Source organism: Pongo abelii, chromosome 20 (assembly GCF_028885655.2).
Source record: "Pongo abelii isolate AG06213 chromosome 20, NHGRI_mPonAbe1-v2.0_pri, whole genome shotgun sequence".
NCBI lineage: Eukaryota > Metazoa > Chordata > Mammalia > Primates > Hominidae > Pongo > Pongo abelii.
In genome coordinates, this window is record NC_072005.2 from 18587156 (window position 1) to 18614392 (window position 27237).

General features: G+C 52.3%; 2 protein-coding genes across 6 annotated transcripts in view; both read left to right on the top strand.

The window, feature by feature from the left end:
- PGPEP1 (pyroglutamyl-peptidase I) overlaps nt 1-6954 on the top strand; it is a 29043-nt gene extending 22089 nt beyond the window's left edge. For 3 of the 5 annotated variants that reach the window (XM_002828925.6, XM_009252985.4, XM_024238023.3), the window contains one exon: nt 454-6954. In XM_002828925.6, coding sequence (XP_002828971.1) covers nt 454-646 — 193 coding nt within the window. In that variant the 3' untranslated portion in view covers nt 647-6954. The remainder of the gene's footprint in view (nt 1-453) is intronic. The other 2 variants (XM_009252984.4, XM_024238024.3) reach the window with 2 other exon arrangements.
- Nucleotides 6955-23071: 16117 nt separating this feature from the next.
- Nucleotides 23072-26368, top strand: GDF15 (growth differentiation factor 15). Its single transcript, XM_009252986.4, has 2 exons — nt 23072-23648; nt 25481-26368. The coding sequence occupies exons 1-2, from the start codon at nt 23372-23374 to the stop codon at nt 26128-26130; spliced, it is 927 nt and encodes a 308-aa protein (XP_009251261.1). The 5' UTR covers nt 23072-23371; the 3' UTR covers nt 26131-26368.
- Nucleotides 26369-27237: the final 869 nt, after the last annotated feature.

The window sequence follows — 27237 nt, forward strand, 5'->3', positions numbered from 1 at the left end:
TTCCACACGGGGACAACCAGCGTGCATTCCCACCAGCAACAGCTCACTCTGCCCATATCCCCACATGTGCCACAGCACTGGGAGTTATCAAGTTTTTTTTGTTTTTTTGGGTTTTTTTGTTTTTTTTTTAAGAGACAGGATCTCACTCTCTCACCCAGGCTGAGTGCAGTGGTGCAATCACGGCTCACTGCAGCCTTGGCCTCCTGGGCTCAAGCGATCCTCCAGCCTCAACCTCCTGAGTAGCTGGGACTACAGGCACGTGCCACCACCCCTGGTGATTTTTTTTCATCTTTGCCAACCTGGGGAGGGAGGAGAGTGTTATTCCATCTTGTGGGTTGCTGGTGAGGCTGGGGTCTTCCCTTGGGTTTGGATGGGTGCTGTCACCTTGGTCTACGGATTGCCCCTCTGACCCTGTTTTGGTCTCTCTCTTACCCGCCACGCCCTGCGGCTTAGATATCTCTGCGACTTTACCTACTACACCTCTCTGTACCAGAGTCACGGTCGATCAGCCTTCGTCCACGTGCCCCCACTGGGGAAGCCATACAACGCGGACCAGCTGGGCAGGGCACTGAGGGCCATCATTGAGGAGATGCTGGACCTTCTGGAGCAGTCAGAGGGCAAAATCAACTATTGTCACAAACACTGAGGGATGCTCAGGTCTCCTAAGACCTCATCCTGCTGGGGACCCCACGAGGGGACATCCACCCTCTGGGTGTGGCCAGGAAAAGACAAGCTCTTCAGCTTGGGGATCCGATGTGGAAGATTCTGATCTGCCCACCTCCTCTTCCTCCTTCTCTACAAAAGCTCCAGTTGATTTGAGGGAAGTGGGTAAATTTTTTTTTCTCCCATTTTCCTCCCTGCATCTGGGGACACAACTGCCGTGACCAGGGAGGCCAGCCTGGGAGGTCCAGATGCCCAGGGAGAATCTTGGTCTGGTGGATCCATGAGCTGTGATACCATGGCTGGGGCCACGTGTTCACCTGCTTTCCTGTCCATTGGTGAAGGAATTTCAGAATTCACTTTATATGCAAGACTGGCTTTTACCAAATTTAAAAGCCTCTCGATGAGTCCTCGACCTTGAACTGTGCTCAATAGCCTGGCCCTTTCTGGGGCCACCCTGGGATATGGCATTTTTTCTTTTTTTCTTTCTTTCTTCTTCTTCTTTTTTTTTTTTTTTTTTTAAATACAATAGTGCTAGTTTGGGCACAGAGTAATTTATATTCCCTTTGGTTAAAATGCAGGCTTTTTAGCCAACTACAAAAGTGTCTTCCCCCCCTCCACTCACCCACCGGGGTGAGGCCACTTTTACCTCCTGCCCTGAAAATTGGACTTAAGATGCCATGTCTTGGCCGGGCGCAGTGGCTCATGCCTGTAATCCCAGCACTTTGGAAGGCCAGGGTGGGCGGATCACTTGAGATCAGGAGTTCAAGATCAGCCTGACCAACATGGTGAAACCCCACCTCTACTAAAAATACAAAAATTAGCCGGGCACGGTGATGCATGCCTGTAGTCCTAGCTACTCGGGAGGCTGAGGCTGGAGAATCGCTTGAACCTGGGAAGCAGAGGTTGCAGTGAGCTAAGATTGCACGGCTGCACTCCAGCCTGGGTGACAGAGTGAGACTCTGTCTCAAAACAATTGGACTTAAGATGGCATGTCTTTGTTTTAGGGCCAAAAATGAGGCCCCCTTGCTTAAGGCATGGGGTCTGTGGCCAGGCGACGGGGTGGGACTGCCGCTCCAGATGTGGCCATGGGGGTGGTGGTCCTTTCAACACCAAGCTATGAGCTGTTGCCATGGAGACCAGGGCCACCTGTGGAAAGGCGGATTTTGTCTGCTTTTGACTTTTCTTTTTTAATATGTAAAACTCCACAGCAGCGGAAAAACCCCCCACTTCTGGCCTGGAGCTTCAAGGTTTTGGTGCTGGGACGAGTTTGTTGTTCTCCTTAGCAGGGTGGCGCGGGGGGCTCAAAACGGGGGCGCGGGAGCTGGAGTTGGCAGAGCTTTGCATGTCCCGGCATGTCTGAGCAGGAGGAATTCCGGGCGGCCAAAGGGTTTTATGTAGATTGCTTTTGGACACTCGCCCAGGAGTCAGGAGTCGATTTTTATCTCACTTCCTGGTAACCTTGAACTTACCAGGCAGGGATAAGATGATGTAACCTTCCTCAGATGATATAAGTTCAGCCAGATCTTGCTGCCCATTAGGGAGAGAGGACGACCCCCACAGTGAAACTAATTGAGTGAAATGCACGTTCTGGAAATCAGTTTCTATTTTGGCCTGGGGGAATGTGGCTATACTGCTTCCCTGAGTGTGACACAGTTGGAATCTAATCTTGTTGGTTTCCCAACATCTAGGTTTTTTTTTTTTTTTTTGTGATAGGATCTTGTTCTGTTGACCAGGCTGGAGTACAGTAGTGTGATCATGGGTCACTGCAGCCTCCCCCTCCTGGGCTCAAGTGATCCTCCCATCTCAGCCTCCTGAGTATCTGGGACTACAGGCATGCACCACCACACCTGGCTAATTTTTAAATTTTTTATACAGACAGGGTTTCGCCATGTTGCCCAGGCTGGTCTCGAACTCCTGGACTCAAACTGATCCTCCTTTCTTGGCCTCCCAAAGTGCTGGGATTACAGGCATGAGCCACTGTACCCAGCCCAGTTCTTTCTTAAAGCAGCTGAGAGTTTTGTTTTCTTCAGCGTTCACCTTCCTTGTCTCCAGTTCCGATGCTGGCAGTGGTTCCTACCTCTATTAGGTTTCTAGATCGTTTGGGAACGGGGTTGATGGGTTTCTGTGAAACACATTTTCCAAGTTTTGGGCTTTCTCTGGAGGGGAAGGTGGATGCTGGTGGGTGACTTGCAGTGGGCGCCTGGCAGTGGGTGTGGACTGTGACTGGTAGGTGGAAATGAGTAGGGACACTATTGTTCCTTCCATGCCAGCCTTCTTTTTGCTGGAAATGCCCCCTCCACACCCCTGGTAGCTCTCTGTGTCCTGAGAAATCCAGAGTGTGGGAGACATCACTGCATCTGTCCCCCCAGCTCCTGTGAAGGGAAGCTGCGGCCTCTTTTGAATGTGGGGAACAACTGAAGACTCAGGGATCACCCAGAGGTCTGGTGGAAAACAACTTCAGGCTTCATCTTGCTCTATTCCTCAGAGGTCTGGTCTGTGGGCCTCTGAGAAGAAAACAGGTCTAGCCAAGACAAGGGCAAAATGGGGAAGGGGGTGTGCCAGGCCTGAACTGAGCTAAGCACCTGCCCTGGGCTCCACACTTCTTTCTTTGGCTTCATTTCGCCTCTGTGTTTAAAGCACTGTGTGACATAGCTCCTCAGAGATATAACCTATTGTCTGCTCATTGTCTAGTGTGTGTGTGTCATCTTTGTGTTCTTGCAGTGGTTTCACATTTCCTTACCCAGTCAAGCCAGTATCCCATCCTTCCTCATAATGCACAACATTTGGCTCATTTTATTTTTCTCATTGTTATTTTTTATTTTTATTTTTTGAGATGGATTCTCACACCGTCACCCGGGCTAGAGTGCAATGGCGTGATCTCGGCTCACTGCAACCTCCACCTCCTGGGTTTACACAATTCTCCTGCCTCAGCCTCCCGAGTAGCTGGGATTACAGGCGCCCGTCACCACACCTGGCTAATTTTTGTATTTTTAGCAGAGATGCAGCTTCACCATGTTGGCCAGGCTGGTCTTGAAATCTTGACCTCAGGTGATCCACCTGCCTTGGACTCCCAAAGTGCTGGGATTACAGGTGTGAGCTACTGCACCTGGCCGAGTTTTTTACAAATATTTTTCTTTTGGTGGAACTCATCTATGCACTCTCTAGTGTGTTTTTCCACCTTTGTTGGGTCTCGGCTTAAAATATCCTCATGTGGGCTAGGTGTGGTTATTCACACCTGTAATCCTAGCACTTTGGGAGGTTGAGGCAGGAGAATCCCTTGAGCCAGGAGTTCAATACCAGCCTGGGCAACATAGCAAGAGACCCCATATCTACCAAAACATACAAAAATTAGCCAGACGTGGTGGTGCATGCCTGTGGTCCCAGATACTCAGGAGGCTGAGGCAGGAGGGTCACCTGTGCCTGGGAGGTTGAAGCCCCAGTGAGCCATGATCACAACACTGTAGTCCAGCCTCGGTGACACAGCAAGACTCTGTCTCAAAAAAAAAAAAAAAAAAAAATCCTCATGCAAGAAGGTAAGGACCAAGTCCATTCCCTCTTGCCTCATTTTCAGAGCCTGGGGTAGGGGCTACAGGTGGCATAGGAAGGGTCTGCAAAGTGAGTGGGACTTGGCAGGTGTTGGGAAGAGGAATAGGGGTGGCAAGTGTCAATGGTAGAAAGACAGGCTGAGGGGTATGGTGGGAAGGCTGGGGGAGAAAGGTGAGAAGTGATTGGGGGGGCTTCCCTGATGAGTCCTCATGGAGGGTGCTGAGGCAGGGAACAGGGGTGCAGGGACAGTGATCAGGGCACCTGGTGCCTGACCAACTTGATGATGGCATCTCTTTTAAGATGTCCAAGTCTGTGCACTTTTATTCCTTTATTCGGCCCCTAGCACCCCCTCCCCACCCCAAAGAAGGTCAGTGGCATGTGTGTGGGGATGTAGCTCAAAAAAGAAATAAGATGGAGTGGAAAGGAAAGAAAGGAAGATGCAGGAATTCAAGGTGGGTGGGCTGAGCTTGGGGCCACCTAGCCCACCTGCTCCAATCAAGGGCTGGCACAAGCCTGAGCCCACTTGGAGAGGCAGGGCTGGGCAGGGACAGGGGGTGGGGGCCAAAATCACAGCTTCCCCATCAGAGCCAGATGTGTGGAGGAAATGTCCCAGATGGCACTAGTTTCTCGGCAAGGAGGGGAATCCTGGAGATGGTTCATGTCTGTGATCCCAGTGCTTTGGGAGGCTGAGGTGGGAGGATTGCTTGAGTCCGGGAGTTCGAGACCAGCCCTGGGCAACATGGCGAGACCCCATCTCTACAGAAATTAAAAAATTAGTCAGTTGTGGTGTCAAGCACCTGTAGTCCCAGCTACTTGGGAGGCTGGGAGGCTTATCTGAGCCCGGGAGGTGAAGGCTGCAATGAGCCATGATTACTCTACTGTACCCCAGCCTGGGCAACAGAGCAAGACCCTGTCTCAAAATTAAGAAAAAAAAAAAAAAAAAAAGGGCCAGGCACAGTGGCTTACGCCTGTTATCCCAGCACTTTGGGAGGCCAAGGCTGGCTGATCGCTTGAGGCCAGGAGTTTGGAACCAGCGTGGCCAACATAGCAAAACCCTATCTCTACTAAAAATACACAAATTAGTCAAGAGTGGGTGGTGCGCGCCTGTAATCCCAGCTACCTGGGAGGCTGAGACAGGAGAATTCCTTGAACCTGGGAGGCGGAGGTTGCAGTGGTGTGAGATCGCGCCACTGCATTCCAGACTGGGTGACATAGCAAGACTCTGTCTCAAAAAAAAAAAAAAAAAAAAAGAATTCCCTGCTTTGCTTTTCTGCTCGTTGCTGGCATAGAAACATCTAGAACAGAAAGTATCCACTCTGGGGCAGATGGGAGAGCTGGAAAAGTAGATTCAAGATGCCTTTTAGTCTTGGAAGTTTCTTCCAGGAAGCAAGACCAGCTGGTATGTTTACACCTGCACTCCAGTGCCCTGGGGAGGTGACCAGGTGGAGGGGGATGGCTCATGGAAATCTGCCCCGCACAGCCGGCCCCCTTTTGGCTGCCACTGTCTAGACTGTTGGCCTTTGACCTCTCTGCCTCTTGTGGCGTCTGAACCTAGACATCTCTTTTGGAGCGAACTGGACAAAGCCCTATTCTCCGCAGCCCCAGCCTCTATCCTGAGGCCTCTGGGAGCTGCGTGACGGCCACCGTGGGGTGCTGATCATGGTCGAGGAGGCAGGTCTTTGCCAGGTTGCCCCATGCAGCCACCCATCCTCAGCATCCTAACTTGAGGGGGCAGGAGAGGCCTTTGTTTTTATAATCCGGATTAAATTTCCCTTCCCTGGGCACAAGTGCCTCATGAGGGCCTGGGGCTGCTGGTTGGGAGGGAAAGCGTCCCCGTTTTTGCAGTGAGGAGGCAGGCTGAGGGCTGGGGTTCCACTTAGACCCTCAGTAGAATGGCTGTTGGAGAGGCAGGCGCTGCCCAGTGCCCACATCTGGAAAGCTAATTCCCGGGTGGATGCTGAACATACCTGCTGAGAGACTCTGTCCCCTGGTTTCCAGGATAGTTGTCACAAGCTGCGTGGCGGGGGACTCCCAGGCCTTGAGGGACCCAGTCCCACCCCAAACTGCTCCCCCTCCCCCAAATTCCCTTTCTCCTCCTGCTCTTTTTCCCCGCCATTCCTCCCCGCAGTTACCCACAGAAGTGCCTGCCTCTCCAGCGCTCACAGAACACACAAAAAGGGACAGGAATTGGTCACTGGGGGGTGGCCATGGCTCCTGACGAGTCAGACCAGGGTCTGGCCCAAGCCATTCAGAGGTGGGGTCTGGGGCCTGGGGGCTTTTGTGTCCTGACACTTTGTCTCAAGGAGATCCCACATAGGGATTTGAATTAGGCTTTCTGCTTGCCAAGGCCTGTGGCATCTGAGCCTGGCTGAGGGCTGGGCAAGCCTCCCCTGAGCCTTTGGAAGCCGAGTTCACTCTCTGCCTGCCCAGGGGAGCACCAGCTTGGTTCTGGGGGGCTCCTCTAACATCTCAGGTTTTTATCTTGTCTTAAATTTCTCTCTAGGAAAAAACCCTTCCCTGCCAAAGGTGACTGTGTTTTCTGCCGCCAAAGAAGGGCCCGGTCCTTCCAGGCTCAGCGTGGCTTCTCCCTGACCCCCCCCACCTAGAACTTTTGCCAGTGCCTTTTCTGAAACTCCTGTGTCCCGGACCCCCCAGGCGGAGGATATGCCGGATTCTGCCTGGGGCTGGGCTCTAGGAGACCCCAAAGTTGACACCACAGAAAGCAAATAAAACACATGAAATACACATACATTTCCCGTGTGTCCTTGTGTGGGGCTGGAGTTCACCTGGGTGCCCGGGGATAGAGGGGACCCCGTGTCGCTGGGTTTCTATTCTCGGTGGTGCTGGGCCCAGGGCAGCTGGTGACCGTGTGCTGAGTGAATGAGAGCGGGGGAATTCTGCCCCGAGTGGTCTCCTTCCTCAAAATCAGAGGCCTGGCCGAGCGCAGTGGCTCACACCTGGAATCCCAGCACTTTGGGAGGCCGAGGTGGATGAATCACCTGAGGTCAGGAGTTCCAGACCAGCCTGGCCAACATGGCGAAACCCCGTCTCTACTAAAAATACAAAAATTAGCCAGGTGTGGTGGCACGTGCCTGTAATCCCAGCTACTCAGGAGGCTGAGGCAGGAGAATTGCTTGAATCCGGGAGGCGGAGGTCGCAGTGAGCCAAGATCGCACCACTGCACTGGGCAACAGTGTGAGACTCAGTCTCAAAAAACAACAGCAAAAAACCGCGGACCTTTGTTCCAACACACAGGGAGGTTGAGGAACTTGCCTGTGGTAACACAGGCACTGGGATTTGAGCGATGATCTGCATCAACCTCCAGGGCATACAAAATCCACGCCATGGCTGGGCGTGGAGGCTCATGCCTGTGATCCCAGCACTTTGGGAGGCTGAGGCGGGCGGATCACCTGAGGTCAGGAGTTCAAGACCAGCCTGACCAACATGGTGAAACCCTGTCTCTGCTAAAAATACAAAAATTAGGCCGGGCGCGGTGGCTCACGCCTGTAATCCCAGCACTTTGGGAGGCCGAGGCGGGCGGATCACGAGGTCAGGAGATCAAGACCATCCTGGCTAACACGGTGAAATCCCGTCTCTACTAAAAAATACAAAAAATTAGCCGGGCGCGGTGGCGGGCGCCTGTAGTCCCAGCTACTCGGGAGGCTGAGGCAGGAGAATGGGGTGAACCCAGGAGGCAGAGTTTGCAGTGAGCCGAGATCGCACCACTGCACTCCAGCCTGGGCAAAAGAGTGAGACTCTGTCTCAAAAAAAAAAAAAAAAATTCAAAAATTAGCCGGGTGTGGTGGCGGGCACCTGTAATCCCAGCTACTTGGGAGGCTGAGGCAGCAGAATCACTTGAACCCGGTGGGTGGAGGTTTCCGTGAGCTGAGATCGCGCCACTGCACTCCAGCCTGGGCGACAGAGCAAGACTCCATTTCAAAAAAAACCAAAAAATCCCCATCACTCTGACAGGGGATGCCATGCCATTGCCATCTTTACAGACAGGGAAACTGAGTTTCCACCAGTTGAAGCCCCTTGTCCCCTATGTCACGGCCAGGGAGAGTAGGGGTGGGAATGTAAACTCAGGCTGGCTTCTCTGGAGCGGAGGGCCTTGAAGAACACAAATGGACGTGTTCATTCCCTATGCCTGTCCTTAGCAGGAATGAAGACACCCTTGTCTCTGGCTCTCTGAGACTAAACTTTTGACACCAAAGGGACTTGGACAACAAGGAAGATGTCCTGGAGCAAGTGGACCCCATGGGTTGGGGGAACTTCCTTGGAGTCACAGAGGACTGAGGGTTCTTGCACCCCCAGTGGAGGTATTCATATCTGGGTGGTCTTTCCCGTAGGATCGACTCTTATTATTATTATTTAATGTGGAGACAGGGTCTTGCCATATTGCCCAGGCTGGTCTCGAACTCCTGGGCTTAAGCTCTCTACCTGCCTCGGCCTCCCAAAGCTCTGGGATTCCAGGCATGAGCCACCACACCTGGCCCTTTGCTGTCTTGAGCCTTAGTTTACCCATTCCTCATGGGGCTTTTGTGGCAATTCAATGAGATTCTGCTTTTACCGCCCTTAACTTGGATCCTGGTGCCCTGTCATTGCTTAGTAAATACAATGATCAGGGTGTGGGCTCTCGCTTATAATCCCAGCACTTTGGGAGGCTGAGGCGGATGGATCACTTGAGGTCAGGAGTTCGAGATCAGCCTGGGCAACATGGTAAGACCACCCCCCCATCTCTACAAAAAATACAAAAATTAGACAGGTGCAGTGGCGCACACCTGTAGTCCCAGCTACTCAGGAGGTTGAGGTGGGAGGATCACCTGAGCCTGGGGAGGTCAAGGCTGCAGTGAGTGGTGATCGTGCCACTGCACTCCAGCCTGAGTGACAGAGTGAGACCCCATCTCAAAAACAAAAACCCGGTCGGGTGCGGTGGCTCATGCCTGTAATCCCAGCACTTTGGGAGGCAAAGGCAGATGGATCATTTGAGGTCAGGAGTTCGAGACCAGCCTGGCCAACATGGAGAAACCCCGTCTCTACTAAAAATCCAAAAATTAGCCAGCCATGGTGGTAAATGCCTGTAATCCCAGCTACTCGGGAGGCTGAGGCAGGAGAATCGCTTGAACCAGGGAGGCTGAGGTTGCAGTGAACTGAGATCACACCACTGCACTCCAGTCTGAGTGATAAAATGAGACTCCGTCTCAAAAAAATAACCCCACAAAATAAATACAGTTACCATCACCTTCTTTTCCAGGACCCTTCCTGGCTACCTAGGCATCTCCTCTGACTCCTACAGCTGCCCTGGGTGTCCCCATTATAGCACTCTGGGTGGTAACTGACAGCCTCTGTGAGAGGGTGGATGGGTATGTGTGGGGCCCCATCTGTGTCTCCTGTGCCCAGCACAGTGCCAGGGGCACAGTAGGGATGCAATAAACTGCTGGGAGGAGAGGTGAGTGCTGTGGGTCCACTCCTGAGGCCAGCCAGGGGCTCGGCAAGGCACCAGTGCCTCCTCCCAGGAGTGAAAGACGCTGGAATCACCAGGCTCCTCCTGCAGTCTGGGGTCCCCACCTAAGGAGGCCCCTCACCCTGTGGCTGTCCCAGTCATTCAGGAAGTGTCCACTGTGGGCTGGGCCCTGGACTGGGGACACAGCAAGGATCAGGCAGCTGGGAGTACAGCATGGAGGTCCCCCCTTGGGATGAGGGCTGCACAGGCAGCTAAAGGGTCCAAGGATCATCCCAGGATGTGGCTGAGAGGCTGCACGAGGCTCCATCCCCTAGAGGCCCCCTCCGCCCTCGCCTGGGTGCTCCCAGACTTACTCAAAGGAGCAGGTCCGCCCAGTGCGTTGTCTCCCACCTGCAATCCCAGTGCTTTGCGAGGCCAAGGCAGGCGGATCACTTGAGCACAGGAGTTCCAGACCAGCCTGGGCAACATAGCAAGATTCTATCTCTACAAAAGTAAAAATAAATCTTATAAAGTAGCTGTGGACTGGGCACAGTGGCTCACACCTGTAATCCCAGCACTTTGGGAGTCCAAGGTGGGCAGATCACCTGAGGTCAGGAGGTTGAGACCAGCCTGGCCAACATGGTGAAACCCTATCTCTACTAAAAATACAAAAATTAGCCAGGCGTGGTGGTACACATCTGTAATCCCAGCTACTCAGGAGGCTGAGGCAGAATAATCGCTTGAACCTGGGAAGCAGAAGTTGCAGTGAGCTGAGATCCCGCCACTGCACTCCAGCCTGGGTGACAGAGTGAAACCCTGTATCTAAAAAAATAAAATAAAAATGAAAAGATGAGGATCTCGGCCTCCATTCTCGCCCTTCCACTCCATTCCAACTGCTGGGCCTCTCACACCCTCTGCGGCTCCCTTTCGCCTACAGGAAATAGGATTTCTGTACTGGGCAGTTGAGCCCCATTCCCTTGTTTCTGCTGACCCCCGGCTGTCTCAATATCCCCTACTTCCTCTTCCCAGAACCACCCTCCCCAAAGCCCTTATTGATGCTTGGAGGATTCCTATGCATCCCTCAAAATCCAAGGTTTGGGAAAGATGCTGCAGTGGTCTCGAGACATCCTCAAAGTGATGACAGCCTGGGGTGGGGGTGAGGGGGCAAAGTCCAGCACCAGAAATCCCAACTGACTCCTTCCCCCACACGTCTTCCACCTTCCCACCCTCTCTTTCGGCTTTTGGCTCCCTGCCTCCAAGCAATCACCAGTTTTTACGCGGAGTGCCTCAGACCTGCCCAGACATGTCCAAGTCCCCCAGAAGCAGGGAGGGTTGGGTCAGGCTGTCACCTCTCCCTTCCCTGTACGGTGCTGATAAGGGCGTGGGGAGGCAGAGACAGACAGAGATAGACACGATGAGAGACAGGCAGAAATGGAGGGAGAGTCAGGGAGACATAGACACAAAGAGAAAAGGTGGAAATTCTCCAGATATTTTGTGTAGGGTGAGGACACGGAGACACAGAGAGGGACTTAGCCAGCCGAGGATGACGATTTGGGATGTTAGGTCACCCAGGTGCTGTGCTGTGTAACTCAGGCACAGAGCTGCCCTGTTCCGAGCCTCAGTTTACCCCTGTGACTCGGAGCAGATCTCCATAGCCCTATCACAGGGCTGCGTATCTGAGCTCAGCTAGAGCTTGGCATGCAGTAGGTGCTTCATAAATACACACTGTGAACAGCAAAATTATGATGGGAGCGAGCGTGTGAACTGGGTTGCTAATGTGGAACGTGAAGGGGGAGGCCCAGGGTTACCCGGCCAATGGGTTCCGGGCAGCAAGCACGTGGGGGAAGCCTCAGCTGACCCACTTCCTGGCTAGTTTATGCAGGAACTCGCACAGCCGGTCCCCAAGGCTGAGCCCACCACTTCCGTCCCCCACGGTCCCAGCCCTGCTGACTCACACTCAGCTGCCACGGTCTTCTTGCCCTGCTGAGCACAGGGGTGGGGGGCGGGGGGAAGAGGGGGAGGGAAGGGCACCTGACTGAGGCCAGAGGCTCAGAAAGGACAGAAGGTCATGGCTGGGGAGAAGCAGGCCATGACCGGGTCTTGGCCTTAACTGGCTGGCAACGTAAAACCTGCCCTCCACAAGGACAAGATGAAAACTTGGGGATTTGGAGGGTACAACAAATTAGACTCAATCGCAATTTCAAATTTTTGGATGTCAATATATCCATCAAGAAATTGAAAAGAGGCCTGGCATGGTGGCTGATGCCTGTCATCCCAGCACTTTGGGAGACCAACGTGGGAGGATCGCTTGAGGTCAGGAGTTCCAGACCAGCCTGGGCAACATGATGAGACCCGGTCTCTACAAAAAAATTTAAAAATTAGCTGGACAGGGGCCGGGCGCGGTGGCTCACGCCTGTAATCCCAGCACTTTGGGAGGCTGAGGTGGGTGGATCACTTCAGGTCAGGAGTTTGAGACCAGCCTGGCCAATATGGTGAAACCCCGTCTCTACTAAAAATACAAAATTAGCCAGGTGTGATGGTGCACGCCTGTAATCCCAGCTACTCGGGAGGCTGAGGCAGGAGAATCACTTGAATCTGGGAGGCAGAGGTTGCAGTGAGCCGAGATCATGCCATTGCACTCCAGCCTGGATGACAGTGAGAGACTCTGTCTTAAAAAAAAGGACAGGTGCGGTGGCTCACACCTGTAATCCCAACACTTTGAGAGGCCAAGGCAGATGGAACACCTGAGGTCAGGAGTTCGAAACCAGCCTGGCCAACATGGTGAAACCTGGTCTCTACTAAAAATACAAAAATTAGTCAGGTGTGGTGGCGTGTGCCTGTCGTCCCAGCTACTTGGGAGGCTGAGGCAGGAGAATCGTTTGAACCCAGGAGGCAGAGGTTGCAGTGAGCCGAGATCGTGCCATTGCACTCCAGCCTAGGTGACAGACAGAAACTCTGTCTCAAAAAAGAAAAAAAAACCACCAGAGATAAAAATGGGCAGCAGATGACATTGTTTACATAATACTGACCACAAACTTGGTGTCCTAAAAGAACAGGACTTCTCTCAGAGTTCTGGCAGCCAGAAGTCCGAAATCAAGGTGTCACAGCAGGACTGGTTCCTTCTGGAGGCTGTCGGGACTCAGAACATGATACTCCAAAGTATGGCTCCTTGGCAAAAACTTTGTGGTTTTTGTTTTTAGAGGCAGGGTCTTGCTCTGTCACCCAGGCTGGGGTGCAGTGGTACAACGATAGCTCACTGCAGCCTCTACCTCCTGAGCTCAAGCAATCCTCCCACCTCAACCTCCCAAGTAGCTGGGACTACAGGCGTGCGCCACCACACCTGGCTAATTACTTTGATTTTTGTAGAGATGAGGTCTCGCTGTGTTGCCCAGGCTGGTCTCGAACTTCTTCTTCTTCTTCTTCTTCTTTTTTTTGAGATGGAGTCTCGCTCTGTTGCCCAGGCTGGAGTGCAATGGTGTGATCTTGGCTCACAGCAACTTCCGCCTTCCAGGTTCAAGCGATTCTCCTGCCTCAGCCTCCCGAGTAGCTGGGATTACAGGCATGCACCACCATGCCTGGCTAATTTTGTGTTTTTAGTAGAGACAGGGTTTCTCCATGTTGGTCAGGCCGGTCTTGAGCTCCTGACCTCAGGGGATCCACCTGCCTCAGCCTCTCAAAGTGCTAGGATTACAGGCGTGAGCCACCGCACCCAGCGAAGACGGTTATTTTAAAGTATTCGTCTAGTGAGTCTGATGTCTGTGCTTCCTTAGGGATGGTTTCTGTCTGTTAATTTTGTTCCTTAAAATGAGCCACACTTTGCTGTTTCTCTGTATGCCTTGTGATGTTTTTGTTGTTGAAAAGTGAGCATTTGAATATTCTAAATTATGGTAACTCCAGAAATCAGATTCTCCACCTTCCTGAGAGTTTTCTGATTTTTGTTTCTGTTTTTAATTATGGAAGGCAGTAGCCATCTCTTTGTTTAGATACTTTTCCAAACCCTTTTTTTTTTTTTTTTTTTTTTGCAAAGACTGTATTCCGGCCGGGCCTGGTGGCTCACGCCTGTAATCCCAGCACTTTGGGAGGCCGAGGCAGCTGGATCACGAGGTCAGGAGATCGAGACCACCCTGGCTAAAACGGTGAAACCCCGTCTATACTAAAAATACAAAAAACTAAGTGGGCGTGGTGGCGGGTGCCTGTAGTCCCAGCTACTCAGGAGGCTGAGGCAGGAGAATGGCATGAACCCGGGAGGCGGAGCTTGCAGTGAGCTGACATTGCGCCACTGCACTCCAGCCTGGGCGACAGAGCGAGACTCCATCTCAAAAAAATAAAATAAAATAAAATAAATATATATATAAAATTAAAACATACGTGGTCATGAGCAAATCCTAATTACAGACAAAGGCTTCCTTGAGATTGGGGAGAACCTGCCTTGGGCTGCGGGGACCACTTCAACTCTCTTGGGAATGATTTTTCTTTAGGTGGGTGCTGGATAGGGGTGTTTGTGATTTTATTATTAATACTTTTGTGCATGCCTGAAAGATTTCACAATGACAAATAAAACTGAGAGGAAAAGGTTTGGCAGTTCCCCATTAAGTTCAATACAGGCTTACTCTGTGACCCAGTAATTCCACTCCTCAGTAGAGAGCGAAGTGAAATGAGAACAGGTGTTCAAACAAAAACGTGTACACCCGCTTTTACAGCAGCATTCTCCATCAAGGCGAAACTACAGTACAAATATTGTAAGATTCCATTTCTGTGAAATGTTCCGAATAGGTAAATCTATAAAGGCAGAAATTAGGCCAGGTGCAGAGGCTCATGCCTGTAATCTCAGCACTTTGGGAAGCCGAGGTGACAGGATTGCTGGAGGTTAGGATTTGAAGACCAGCCTGGGCAACATAGTGAGATTCCATCTTTACAAAATTTTTTAAAAATTAGCAAGGCAATGGCTGGGCTAAGTGGCTCACGCCTGTAATCCCAGCACTTTGGGAGGCCAAGGTGGGTGGATCACCTGAGGTCAGGAGTTCGAGATCACCCTGGGCAACACGGTGAAACCCCGTCTCTACTAAAAATTCAAAAATTAGCTGGACATGGTGGTGCATGCCTGTAATCCCAGCTACTTGGGAGGCTAAAGCAGGAGAATCATTTGAACCCGGGAGGTGGAGATTGCAGTGAGTCGAGATGGCGCCATTGCACTCCAGCCTGGGCAACAAGAGAACAAGAGTAAATCTCCCTCTCACCAAAAAAAAAAAAAAAGCAAGGCACAGTGGCATCAGGCTGGGGTGGGAAGATCACTTGAGCCCAGCCATTCGAGACCAACCTGTGCAACACAGGAAGACCCCATTCTATAAAATAGTAAAAAATTATCAGGGCATGGTGGCACATGCCTATAGTCCCAGCTACTCGGGAGAGTGATGGGGGAGGATTGCTTGAGCCCAGGAGGTCGAGGCTGCAGTGACCTATGATTGTGCCACTGCACTCCAGCCTGGGCTACACAGCCAGACCCTGTCTAAAAAGAAACAAAACAGGCAGGACACGGTGGCTCACACCTATAATCCCAGCACTTTGGGAGGCCGAGGTGGGCAGGTCACCTGACATCAGGAGTTCGAGACCAGCCTGTCCAACATCATGAAATCCCCGTCTCTACTAAAATACAAACATTAGCCAGGCATGGTAGTGGGTGCCTGTAATCCTACCTACTCGGGAGGCTGAGGCAGGAAAATTGCTTGAACCTGGGAGATGGAGGTTGCAATGAGCCGAGATCGCACCACTGCACTACAGCCTAGATGACAGAGCAAGACTCCATCTCAAAAAAAAAAAAGAAAAAGAGAAAGAGAAAGAAACTCCCATTGATGGAGTGTTCATTGATGGAGCACTTTTTGGGGGTGCGTTGACATGCTCACAGGTTTTTTTAACCTCACCTCGTCTCTGAAGAGGTGCAGATAAACGTCTCCAGGTGAGGGAAATGCCTTTTTTAAAAAAATTGTTAGAGGGCCCGGCATGGTGGCTCACGACTGTAATCCGAGCACTTTGGGAGGCCGAGGTGGGTGGATCACTTGAGGTCAGGAGTTCAAAACCAGTCTGGCCAACATGGTGAAATCCTGTCTCTACTAAAAATACAAAAATTAGTTGAGCATGGTGACACACGCCTGTAATCCCAGCTACTCGGGAAGCTGAGGCAGGAGAATCGCTTTAACCCAGGAGGTGGAAGTTGCAGTGAGCCAAGATTGCGCCGGTGCACTCCAGCCTGGGCAACAGAGCGAGACTCTGTCTCAAAAGAAAAAAAAAGAGATGGGGTCTTGGGGTCTCACTGTGTTGCCCAGGCTGGTCTCCAACTCCTGGCCTCAAGCGATCCTCCTGCTTTGGCCTCCCAACGTGCTGGGATTACATGCCTGAGTCACTGTGTTCAGCCAGGGTGTCCCTTTTCTGAGACTGCATTCTTCCCACTTTGCCCAGGTATTGCAGGAGAACCACAGGCCCCATGCTGTGCTGGCAAAAATCTCATCTCATGCTGGCCTGTTAGCATTTCAGAGGCTCTGAGGGAGATGGAACAGGCTCAGTGGCTGGCTGCTTGGGGCTCTAACCCCAGCCCTGCTGTCTTCTGGCTGTGTGGCCATGACAAGCCCACCTCTCTGGCCTTAGTTTGTCATCTGTGAAATGGACATAATCTATCCACCACATCAGGCTGTATAAAGATTAGGCCAGGCGTGGTGCCTCACACCTGTAATCCAGCGCTTTGGGAGGCCAAGGCAGGCAGATCACCTGAGGTCAGGAGTTCGAGACCAACCTGGCCAAAATGGTGATAACCTGTCTCTAATAAACATACAAAAATTAGCTGGGCATGGTGGCATGTACCTGTAATCCCAGCTACCCAGGAGGCTGAGGCAGGGGAATCGCTGGAACCCGGGAGGCAGAGGCTGCAGTGAGCCGAGATTGCACCACTGCACTCCAGCCTGAGTGACAGAGCGAGACTCCGTCTCAGGAAAAAAAAAAAAAAAAGATATGTCCAAGTCCTAACGCTCAGTATCTGTGACCTTATTTGGAAAGAAGGTCTTTGCAAATGTAATTAAACTAAAGATCTTGTACTGAGATCATTCTGAATTAAGAATGGACCCGTGGCTGGGCACAGTGGCTCACACCTGTAATCCCAGCGCTCTGGGAGGCTGAGGTGGGCAGATCACCTGAGGTCAGGAGTTCAAAACCAGCCTGGCCAACATGGCGAAACCCTGTCTCTACTAAAAATACAAAAAAAATTAGCCAGGCATTGTGGTTCACACCTGTAATCCCAGCTACTCGGGAGGCTAAGGCAGGAGAATCACTTGAACCTGGGAGGCTGCGGTGAGCCGAGATTGCGCCACTGCATTCCAGCCTGGGCAACAAGAGTGAAACTCTGTCTCAAAAATAAAAAAATAAAAAGAGTGGACCCATGGCCGGGCACAGTGGCTCATGCCTATAATCCCAACACTTTGGGAGGCCAAGATAGAAGGATCGTTTGAACGCAGTCATTTGAGACCAGCCTGGGCAACATAGTGAGACCCCCGTGTCTAAATACAAACACAAACAGAAAACAAAAAGAACCCGGGCTGGCTGCGGAACCCCCTAGATGGCACAGGCACATCCTGGCTTTCGAGGACAGTCACGAGCATGAGACAGCATTTCTTCTTGTCCTTGGGGCCTGCAGGAAGTTTTTAAATAATCCGCTTTTGTGCCTCTTCCAAATCTCCTCCTATGACCCTGTTTACCTTATATCACAAGAAACAATCAATAAAAGTGGTTTGTGTTCTTGCGTGCCGTGTGTTTCACAAAGGTGTTGATAGCTGAGAGCTGGTAGTGGAGGGGGGAGATTTTGGGAGATTGGGGCCCTGCCAGGTGGAGGGACTGGCCTGACCTCCGGCCCCTGCGCTCTGTTTACTTCCATCCCAGCTCCACCTCTGGGGACCCATGGAAGCTGTCGGCGAGGAACACAGGATCCGACCTGCTGAGTTCAACTCTGGCCACCTGCCTGCATCCGCCCCATCTCTCCTCTCAGCTTGGCCATGAGGCTGGCTATGAGGTCATTGGTTAAATATTTGGGGAAGCAGAGCCAGGCGAGTGGCCGGATGTGGTGACTCATGCCATCACAGGATCCCAGCACTGTGAGAGGACAAGGGAGGAGGATGCTTGAGCTCAGGAGTTTGAGACCAGCCTGTACAACATAGCAAGACCCCCATCTCTACAAAATATAAAATTAGCCAGTTGTGGTGGCACGCGCCTCTAGTCCCAGCTACTCGGGAGGCTGAGGTGAGAGGATCCCTTGAGCCCAGGAGGTCGAGGCTGCAGTAAGTAGGTAACAGAGCCAAACCGTGTCTCTAAAACAAACAAAAACAGAAACAAAAAGTACACTACTTAATGTCCTGCTTCTCACCATTCCAGCCTGGTAGTCCTTTTTTTTTTTTTTTTTTTTTTTTTTGAGACAGGGTCTCGCTCAGTTGCTCAGGCTGGAGTGCAGAGGCGTAATCACAGCTCACTGCAGCCTTGATCTCCAAAAAGACTACCAGCTTGGCTGGGTGTGGGGACTCATGCCTATAACCCCAGCACTTTGGGAGGCAGAGGCAAGAAGATTCCTTGAGCCAAGGAGTTCGAGACCAGCCTGGACAACACAGTGAGACCCTATCTCTAAAAAATTTTTTTTTTTGAGATGGAGTTTAGCTCTTGTTGCCCAGGCTAGAGTGCAATGGTGCAATCTCAGCTCACCACAGTCTCCACCTCCCGGGTTCAAGCAAAATTCTCCTGCCTCAGCCTCCCGAGTAGCTGGAATTACAGGCATGCGCCACCATGCCCGGCTAATTTTGTATTTTTAGAAGAGACAGGGTTTCTCCATGTTGGTCAGGCTGGTCTCAAACTTCCAACCTCAGGTGATCTGCCTGCCTTGGCCTCCCAAAGTGCTGGAATTACAGGCATGGGCCACCGTGCCCAGGCTAAAAAAAAAATTTTTTTAAATAGCTGAGTGTGGTGGCACATGCCTATAGTCCCAGCTATCTAGGAGGCTGAGGTGGGAGGATTGCTTGAGCCCAGGAGATCAAGGCTGTAGTGAGCTGAGATTGCGCCACTGCACTCCAGCCTGGGCAACTGAGCGAGATCCTGTCTCAAAAAAAAAAAAAAAAAAAAAAAGAAAGAAAGAAAAGAAAAAGAAAAAAAAAGGACTACCAAGTTTTTTTGTTTTGTTTTGTTTTGTTTTTTTATTTTTGAGATGGAGTCTCGCTCTGTCACCCAGGCTGGAGTGCAGTGGCGAAATCTCGGCTCACTGTAAGCTCCGCCTCCCGGGTTCACGCCATTCTCCTGCCTCAGCCTCCCGAGTAGCTGAGACTACAGGCGCCCGCCACCATGCCCGGCTAATTTTTTTGTATTTTTAGTAGAGGGGAGTTTCACCGTGTTAGCCAGGATGGTCTTGATCTCCTGACCTCGTGATCCATCCGCCTCGGCCTCCCAAAGTACTGAGATTACAGGCACGAGCCACCGCGCCCGGCCTGGTGTCCTTATTTCTTGGGAAAGGATACAGAGGGTCAGAGAGGCGCCCCAGCTTCTGCAGGAACACATTCCTGAGACCTGGCCTGGCCATGGTCACTGGAGTGTTTACTCTGCTTGCAGGGTCTGATGTAGTGGGGGACGGCTGGGAAGGAACATGCAGGCTATAAAGCCAGACCCCAGGTGTCAGTGCAGTTCAGAAAGCAACTAGCACAGCCATGCCCTGGCCAGGACCCATGACACAGCGATGCTCTCAGATGCTGCTGATGTTACAGCTGTTGTTGGGGGCACCCTGGGGGGGCACCCTGACTCTGCACGGTGAGAACCTTCTGGGGTTCCTGGGACCCTCGGACAAGCACTCTGATCCGGATGACTCCAGTTTCCAGGAGTTGCAGAAACGCCACCAGGACCTTCAGAGCACCAGTTAGACAAGGAGAGCCAGGAGGAGCTGGGCCCCAACCTCGTCCAAAAGCACAGGTGAGCTCTGAGACCTCCACCCCCAGGACAGCCCCCATGTCTATTTTCTTTTTCTTTAAAGATGTTCTTATTTGGGGGCCAGGCTTGGTGGCTCGTGCCTGTAATCCCAGCACTTTGGGAGGCCGAGGCAGGCAGATCACCTGAGATCAGGAGTTCGAGACCAGACTGGCCAACATGACAGGGTGATACCCCATCTCTACAACAAATACAAAAATTACCCGGGCATGGTGGCACACGCCTGTAATCCCAGCTACTAGGGAGGCTGAAGCAGGAGAATTGCTTGAACCCGGGAGGCGGAGATTGTAGTGAGTTGAGATCGCACAGCTGCACTCCAGCCTGGGCAACAGAGCGAGACTCCAATCCAAAAAAAAAAAAAAATTCCCCTAGGACAGGGCTGTGGCTGAGACCCTGAGGGCTGGAGGCTTGGCTGGCCTTGCACAGCAGCGGGTACATGCTGGGGTGGGGAGAGGCCTGGAGACCCTGTGACTCCACTGGGGGCCTTGCTGTGTGACCCCCACAGTGAGTCCTTGTGTCTCTTGCCCACGCATGCTTGTCACATGCAGACACCCACACACACCCACTATCTGCTAGACAGAGCAGCCCTTCCTCTCTGCAGCCAGGAAGTTGGACATAGGCACAAGGGCTGACGCCTGAGGCCAGGAATCCTGAGCATTAGGAGAAGGTCTGGGAACCCCAGGGGGAAGGGTGTTCCTGGGGCATCCCCTGCCCCTCTACCATCTGGTGGCTGGACTCCACACCAGCCTGCCCTGCTCTAAAACCCCAGCTCCTCAGTTCTGTGCCACCTCCTCTCTGGGCCCAGACAAGAGCAGATTCATCCCTGCCCCAAAGGAACCACCAGTCTTGGGTCAGCAGAGCTGGGCAGACACTTCCAGTGCCATGGGGCTGTAACTGTGATTACAGGTCTGTTGCTCCATGCACTCGGCAAGTCAACAGCTGAGAAACCAGGTTGCAACATGGAAAGAGTTTTAATCCGACCGGTGTGGTGGCTCACGCCTGTAATCCCAGCACTTTGGGAGGCTGAGGCGGGTGGATCATCTGAGGCCAGCAGTTCAAGATCAGCCTGGCCAACCAGGTGAAACCTCATCTCTACTAAAAATACAAAAATTAGCCCGGCATGATGGTGCACACCTGTAATCCCAGCTACTTAGGAGGCTGAGGCAGGAGAATCAATTGAACCCGGGAGGCGGAGGTTGCAGTGAGCCAAGATCATGCCACAGCACTCCAGCCTGGGCGATAGAGCGAGAGACTGTCTCGGAAGAAAAAAAAAAAAAAAAGGCTGGGTGCAGTGGCTCATGCCTGTAATCCCCACACTTTGGAGGCAGAGGCCGATGGATGACTTGAGGTCAAGAGTTCGAGACCTGCCTGGCCAACATGGTGAATCACCGTCTCTACTAAAAACACAAAAATTAGCCAGGTGTGGTGGCGCACGATTGTAATCCCAGCTACTCAGGAGGCTGAGGCAGGAGGCGGAGGTTGCAGTGAGACGAGATTGTGCCACTGCACTCCAACCTGGGGGACAGAGGGAAACTCCATCTCAAAAAAAAAAAAAAAAAAGAGGTTTAATCCTAGGGCCACCCAATGAGGAGATAGGAGGGAACCTCAAATCCATTTCCAGGAGGAGGAGTTTGGGGCCATATAAATGTATATATACATATATATATATTTTTTAAGATGGAGTCGGCCGGCCTCAGTGGCTCACACCTGTAATCCCAGCACTTTGGGAGGCCGAGGCAGGCGGATCACAAGGTCAGGAGATCAAGACCATCGTGGCTAACACGGTGAAACCCCATCTCTACTAAAAATACAAAAAAAAAATTAGCCAGGTGTGGTGGCGGGTGCTTGTAGTCCCAGCTACTCGGGAGGCTGAGGCAGGAGAATGGCATGAACCTGGGAGCTGGAGCTTGCAGGTTGGAGTGCAATGGCATGATCTCAGCTCACTGCAACCTCCGCCTCCTGGGTTCAAGCGATTCTCCTGCCTCAGGCTCCCAAGCAGCTAGGATTACAGGCATGTGCCACCACGACCGGTTAATTTCTGAAATTTTTTAGTAGAGACAGGGTTTCATCGTGTTGGTCAGGCTGGTCTCGAACTCCTGACCTTAGGCGATCCACCTGACTTGGCCTCCCAAAGTGCTGGGATTACAGGTGTGAGCCACTGCACCTGGCCAGGGGCTAGAGTTTTAGTTTTTAAGGGTTTTGGAGTAGGCTGAAGTGTGGAGGTCATTGCTTGGTGAAAGAGTGCAGTAGGTGAAGTCACGGACAGTAAGAAACTGTATTCTCATGCGAATTCCGTTCCTCTATGGGGTCTTCACACTGGTGGGTGTCGTTGGTTAAGGATTTCAAAAACATCTTAAGAAATTCTTTAAAAAAGTCTTATGATTCTAAGGTCGGAAATCACATTTATAGCAAATGGTCGGTATCAGGTGCTACAAACAACTTGCGGTCACAAGGAAGTGGGTCAAAATGCAGCCTGATTAATGCTTAATTATAACTAAATTTCTGTCCAGAATTCTTTTTTTTTGAGACAGAGTTTTGCTCTTGTTGCCCAGGCTGAAGTGCAATGGTGAAAACTCGGCTCACTGCAACCTCCGCCCCCTGGGTTCAAGCGATTCTCTTGCCTCAGCCTCCCGAGTAGCTGGGATTACAGGCATGTAATCCCACCACCAAGCCCGGCTAATTTTGTATATTTAGTAAAGACAGGGTTTCTCCATGTTGGTCAGGCTAGTCTAGAACTCCTGACGTCAGGTGATCCACGTGCCTCGGCCTCCCAAAGTGCTGGGATTACAGGCGTGAGCCACCGGGCCTGGTGCAGAATGCTTTTTTTTAGAGACAAGGTATTGCCATCTTGCCCAGACTTGTCTCGAACTCCTGGGCTCAAGTAATCCACCCACCTCAGCCTCCCAAAGTGCTGAGATTATTGACATAAGCCACCATGCCTGGCCCCCAGGATTATGAATCCTGTGAGGATGGCTTCAAGGTGAGCGCTGAGCCAGACAAAAGGATGGGGTTTGGGAGCACCCTGCTTAGACTGGAAAGATAATGTTGGAGAAGACTTCCTGGAAGAGGGGCTTTTTGGGTAGAGCTTTGAAGAATGAGTAGGAGTTCTCCAGAGGAGGATGAGTAACTGCAATAACACCCAGTTTATCAAGCGCCTCCTATGTGTCTGGCCCTGTGCTTTACCCCTCATTTGACCACCTCTCCGGTGAGAGTCTCAGTCCCTTTTTTCCCAGTGAGGAAACAGGCATGGCAGAGAGGAATGACACATCAAGTTTGCCCTTCCTGGCTCCATCTAGCCCGTTCTCCTCTCCTTCCTTTGTTTTTCACCATCTTTAGCCTTTGACCCCAACCAAAAAGAGAAGAGAGGAAATCCCATGGGCATAGACAGCCACCTCTTAAACTCCTGTCTGGAATTTTTCACATAGTAACAATGTCTTTTTTTCCTCCAAAAAGACTCCCAGGCTGGAATGGTGTCCTCATATCGAGGAAGAGGATACTGAGGCCCAGAAACGTGCCCCAGCTTTACTAAGAGCGCCCCCACCTAAAGATCCTCCCCCTAAATACACCCCCAGACCTCGCCCAGCTGTGGTCATTGGAGTGTTTACTCTGCAGGCAGGGGGAGGAGGGCGGGACTGAGCAGGCGGAGACGGACAAAGTCCGGGGACTATAAAGGCCGGTCCGGCAGCATCTGGTCAGTCCCAGCTCAGAGCCGCAACGAGCACAGCCATGCCCAGGCAAGAACTCAGGACGCTGAATGGCTTTCAGATGCTCCTGGTGTTGCTGGTGCTCTCGTGGCCGCCGCATGGGGGCGCCCTGTCTCTGGCCGAGGCGAGCCGCGCAAGTTTCCCGGGACCCTCAGATTTGCACTCCGAAGACTCCAGATTCCGAGAGTTGCGGAAACGCTACGAGGACCTGCTGACCAGGCTGCGGGCCAACCAGAGCTGGGAAGATTCGAACACCGACCTCGTCCCGGCCCCTGCAGTCCGGATACTCACTCCAGAAGGTAAGTGAATCTTAGAGATCCCCTCCCACCCGCCAAGCAGCCCCCATATCTAACCAGGGATTCCTCTTGTCTTGAAAAGCCCAGACCTACCTTTGGGCCTCAGTTGCCCCATCTGTGCCCTGGGTAGGAACATCCTGGGTAGGAACATCCTGGATCCCCTTGGGTCTGATGGGGTAGCTGATGCCTGATTTGCACCCACAACGTGGGAGGTTATAACCCGTCCCCAAATTGCAAATGGGGAAACTGAGGTACAGGGCTGCCAGGAACCCTCCTGAATGTGCACAGCACCTGGGAAAACCAGGGACGGGGTCGGGCATGCGGTGTGGGCATGGTCCCTGACCTGGGCTGGGGCCAGGATTCAAGAGAAACAGTGGGGGTGTGGTGCATGGATAGAGGTTTGTGATGGGCAGAGCCAGCTGGAGCTGGTTCTGAATCTGATGAAATCGCTTGTCAAGGCACTGCTAAAGTCACATGCAACAAGCGACTTGTTAGGGGAGGAGGAGAGTATTTTCTCCATCTCTGTGCCCTCCATGGAGGCTCCAAGGGTGCAGGGCACCGGATGAGGTCTGGGCTGCGGTGGGACCCAGGAGGGGGCAGGCAGAGGGGCACACTCTTAGCCCGCCCTAAACCCATCTGTGCCGTGTGACTCCAGGCAAACCTCTCACCCTTGCTGAGCCTAGCAACTAGGTTAAGGCACCCTCAAACCCCAGTCTCCCCAGTCTCCCTAACACTTGTACCAGCCTGAGGGGCTGTGATTCCTAGAGGCTCAGTAGTCTGGAATGTGATGGGTTTGGCACTCTTCATTTCTCGGGATTACACCTGTAATCCCAGCACTTTGGGAGGCTAAGATGGGAGCATCGCTTGAGGCCAGAACATTGCAGCCTGGGCAATATAGCGAGAACCCATCTCTACCAAAAATGTTTAAAAAAAAAAATAGCCAGCCATGATAGTGTGTGCCTGTAGTCTCAGTTATTCAGGAGGCTGAGGCGGGAGGATCACTTGAATCCAGGAGATTGAGGCTGCACTGAGCCGTGAGTGCCCCACTGCGCTCCAGCCTGGGTAACAGCAAGACTATAATAAATAAATAAGTGAAGCAAGTAAGTTTTTGACTGCCAGAAGAAAAGCAGAGTCATGGTTGGAATCTCAGGCTGTCTGAATATCAGATATACATTAATTCCTTCAAGTATTTACTAAGCACCTATTGTGTGTCAGGCACAGTGTCAACCAAGCTAAGATTCTAAGTAGGGAATATGAATGATACACAAGGAAATAAAATAGGGTGCTTCCTATTTTAGGCAGGCTGGAAGGAAGAGGAGGAGCCAGCCATGCTGAGATTCAGGAGATTCAGGGGGAGAAATGTCCTTTTTTTTTTTTTTTTTTTTTTTGAGAGGGAGTCTTCCTCTGTTGCCCAGGCTGGAGTGCAGTGGCACGATCTTGGCTCACTGCAACCTCCACCGCCCCGATTCAAGCCTTTCTTCTGCCTCAGCCTCCCGAGTAGCTGGGATCACAGGCGCCAGCCACCACGCCCAGCTAATTTTTTGGTATTTTTAGTAGAAGCGGGCGTTTCACCATATTGGCCACATATTGGCCTGGCTGGTCTTGAACTCCAGACCTCAAGTGATCCGCCTGCATCGGCCTCCCAAAGTGCTGGGATTACAGGCGTGAGCCACCGCGCCCGCACGGAGAAATGCTCTTGGTAGGGGAAATAACTTGTGCAAAGGCGCCGGCGCCGTGCTGAGATCCAGCTTGGCGTGTTAGGGGAAATGGGCACCCCCGTTCCTGGAAAACGGTAGGCCTGTGGGTGACCAGCTTCCCTATCTGTCTTCCCACAGTGCGGCTGGGATCTGGCGGCCACCTGCACCTGCGTATCTCTCGGGCCGCCCTTCCCGAGGGGCTCCCCGAGGCCTCCCGCCTTCACCGGGCTCTGTTCCGGCTGTCTCCGACGGCCTCAAGGTCGTGGGACGTGACACGACTGCTGCGGCGTCAGCTCAGCCTTGCAAGACCCCAGGCGCCCGCGCTGCACCTGCGACTGTCGCCGCCGCCGTCGCAGTCGGACCAACTGCTGGCAGAATCTTCGTCAGCACGGCCCCAGCTGGAGTTGCACTTGCGGCCGCGAGCCGCCAGGGGGCGCCGCAGAGCGCGTGCGCGCAACGGGGACCACTGTCCGCTCGGGCCCGGGCGCTGCTGCCGTCTGCACACGGTCCGCGCGTCGCTGGAAGACCTGGGCTGGGCCGATTGGGTGCTTTCGCCACGGGAGGTGCAAGTGACCATGTGCATCGGCGCGTGCCCGAGCCAGTTCCGGGCGGCAAACATGCACGCGCAGATCAAGACGAGCCTGCACCGCCTGAAGCCCGACACGGTGCCAGCGCCCTGCTGCGTGCCCGCCAGCTACAATCCCATGGTGCTCATTCAAAAGACCGACACCGGGGTGTCGCTCCAGACCTATGACGACTTGTTAGCCAAAGACTGCCACTGCATATGAGCAGCCCTGGTCCTTCCACTGTGCACCTGCGCGGGGGACGCGACCTCAGTTGTCCTGGCCTGTGGAATGGGCTCAAGGGTCCTGAGACACCCGATTCCTGCCCAAACAGCTGTATTTATATGTCTGTTATTTATTATTAATTTATTGGGGTGACCTTCTTGGGAACTGGGGGGCTTGTCTGATGGAACTATGTATTTATTTAAAACTCTGGTGATAAAAATAAAGCTGTCTGAAGTGCTCCCTGTGGTGTCCAGGATAAGGGAAGGTGACCTTGAGAAGATCCTCCTCTCCCTGACCTCAGTTTCTCTAGGAGACCTGGGAGAGGGTAAGTTGAAAGGCTCAAGGAATGAGTGGCAAGGTGTTCTCGGAGATGCCAAGCCATTGGAAGGTGCTTATGACACCTGTGAGCTCCAAGGGCAGCCTTGGCCATTCCTGACTCTCTGTCTCTATTTCTCTATCTCCCTATTTCTGTTTCTTTTTTCTTTTCCTTTTTTTTAGACGGAGTCTCACTCTGTTGCCCAGGCCGGAGTGCAGTGGCACACTCACAGCTCACTGCAGCCTCAACCACCCGGGCTCAATTGATCCTTCCACCTCAGCCACCTGAGTAGCTGGGACTACAAGCGCATGCCATCATGCCCAGCTAATTTTTGTATTTTTTTTAGAGAATCAGTTTCGCCATGTTGTCCAGGCTGGTATTTCTGTTTTGGAAACAGCTGAGACCTCACACCCTGTTAAGTCTCAGCTTCTCTCCATCTTTCCTCATTCCTCAGAACTTCTCTCTTTGGGGGCTGAGGCAGAGGATCTGTCTCTATCTTTGTCTCTATCACCATCCTGTTGTCTCTCCCCACTTGGGAGTCACCTTTCCGAACACAGGCAGCTCAGAGCCAAGTCTATCTGCAACCAAGTGCCTTGTTTTGTGGCACTGTCCCCAACCTGAGGGGTGAGTCCCATCATCCCTCCTGTTTGTGGCACTTCCATGTTAGTGACACCTCATTCTTTCATATGTAAAGAGCAGGGAGAAACAAATAAGTTGTGAAGAATATTTTCATGCACACCATGTCTCCCAGGTTGTATATACTTCCTGTTTAGGATCTTGGAATTCCCAGG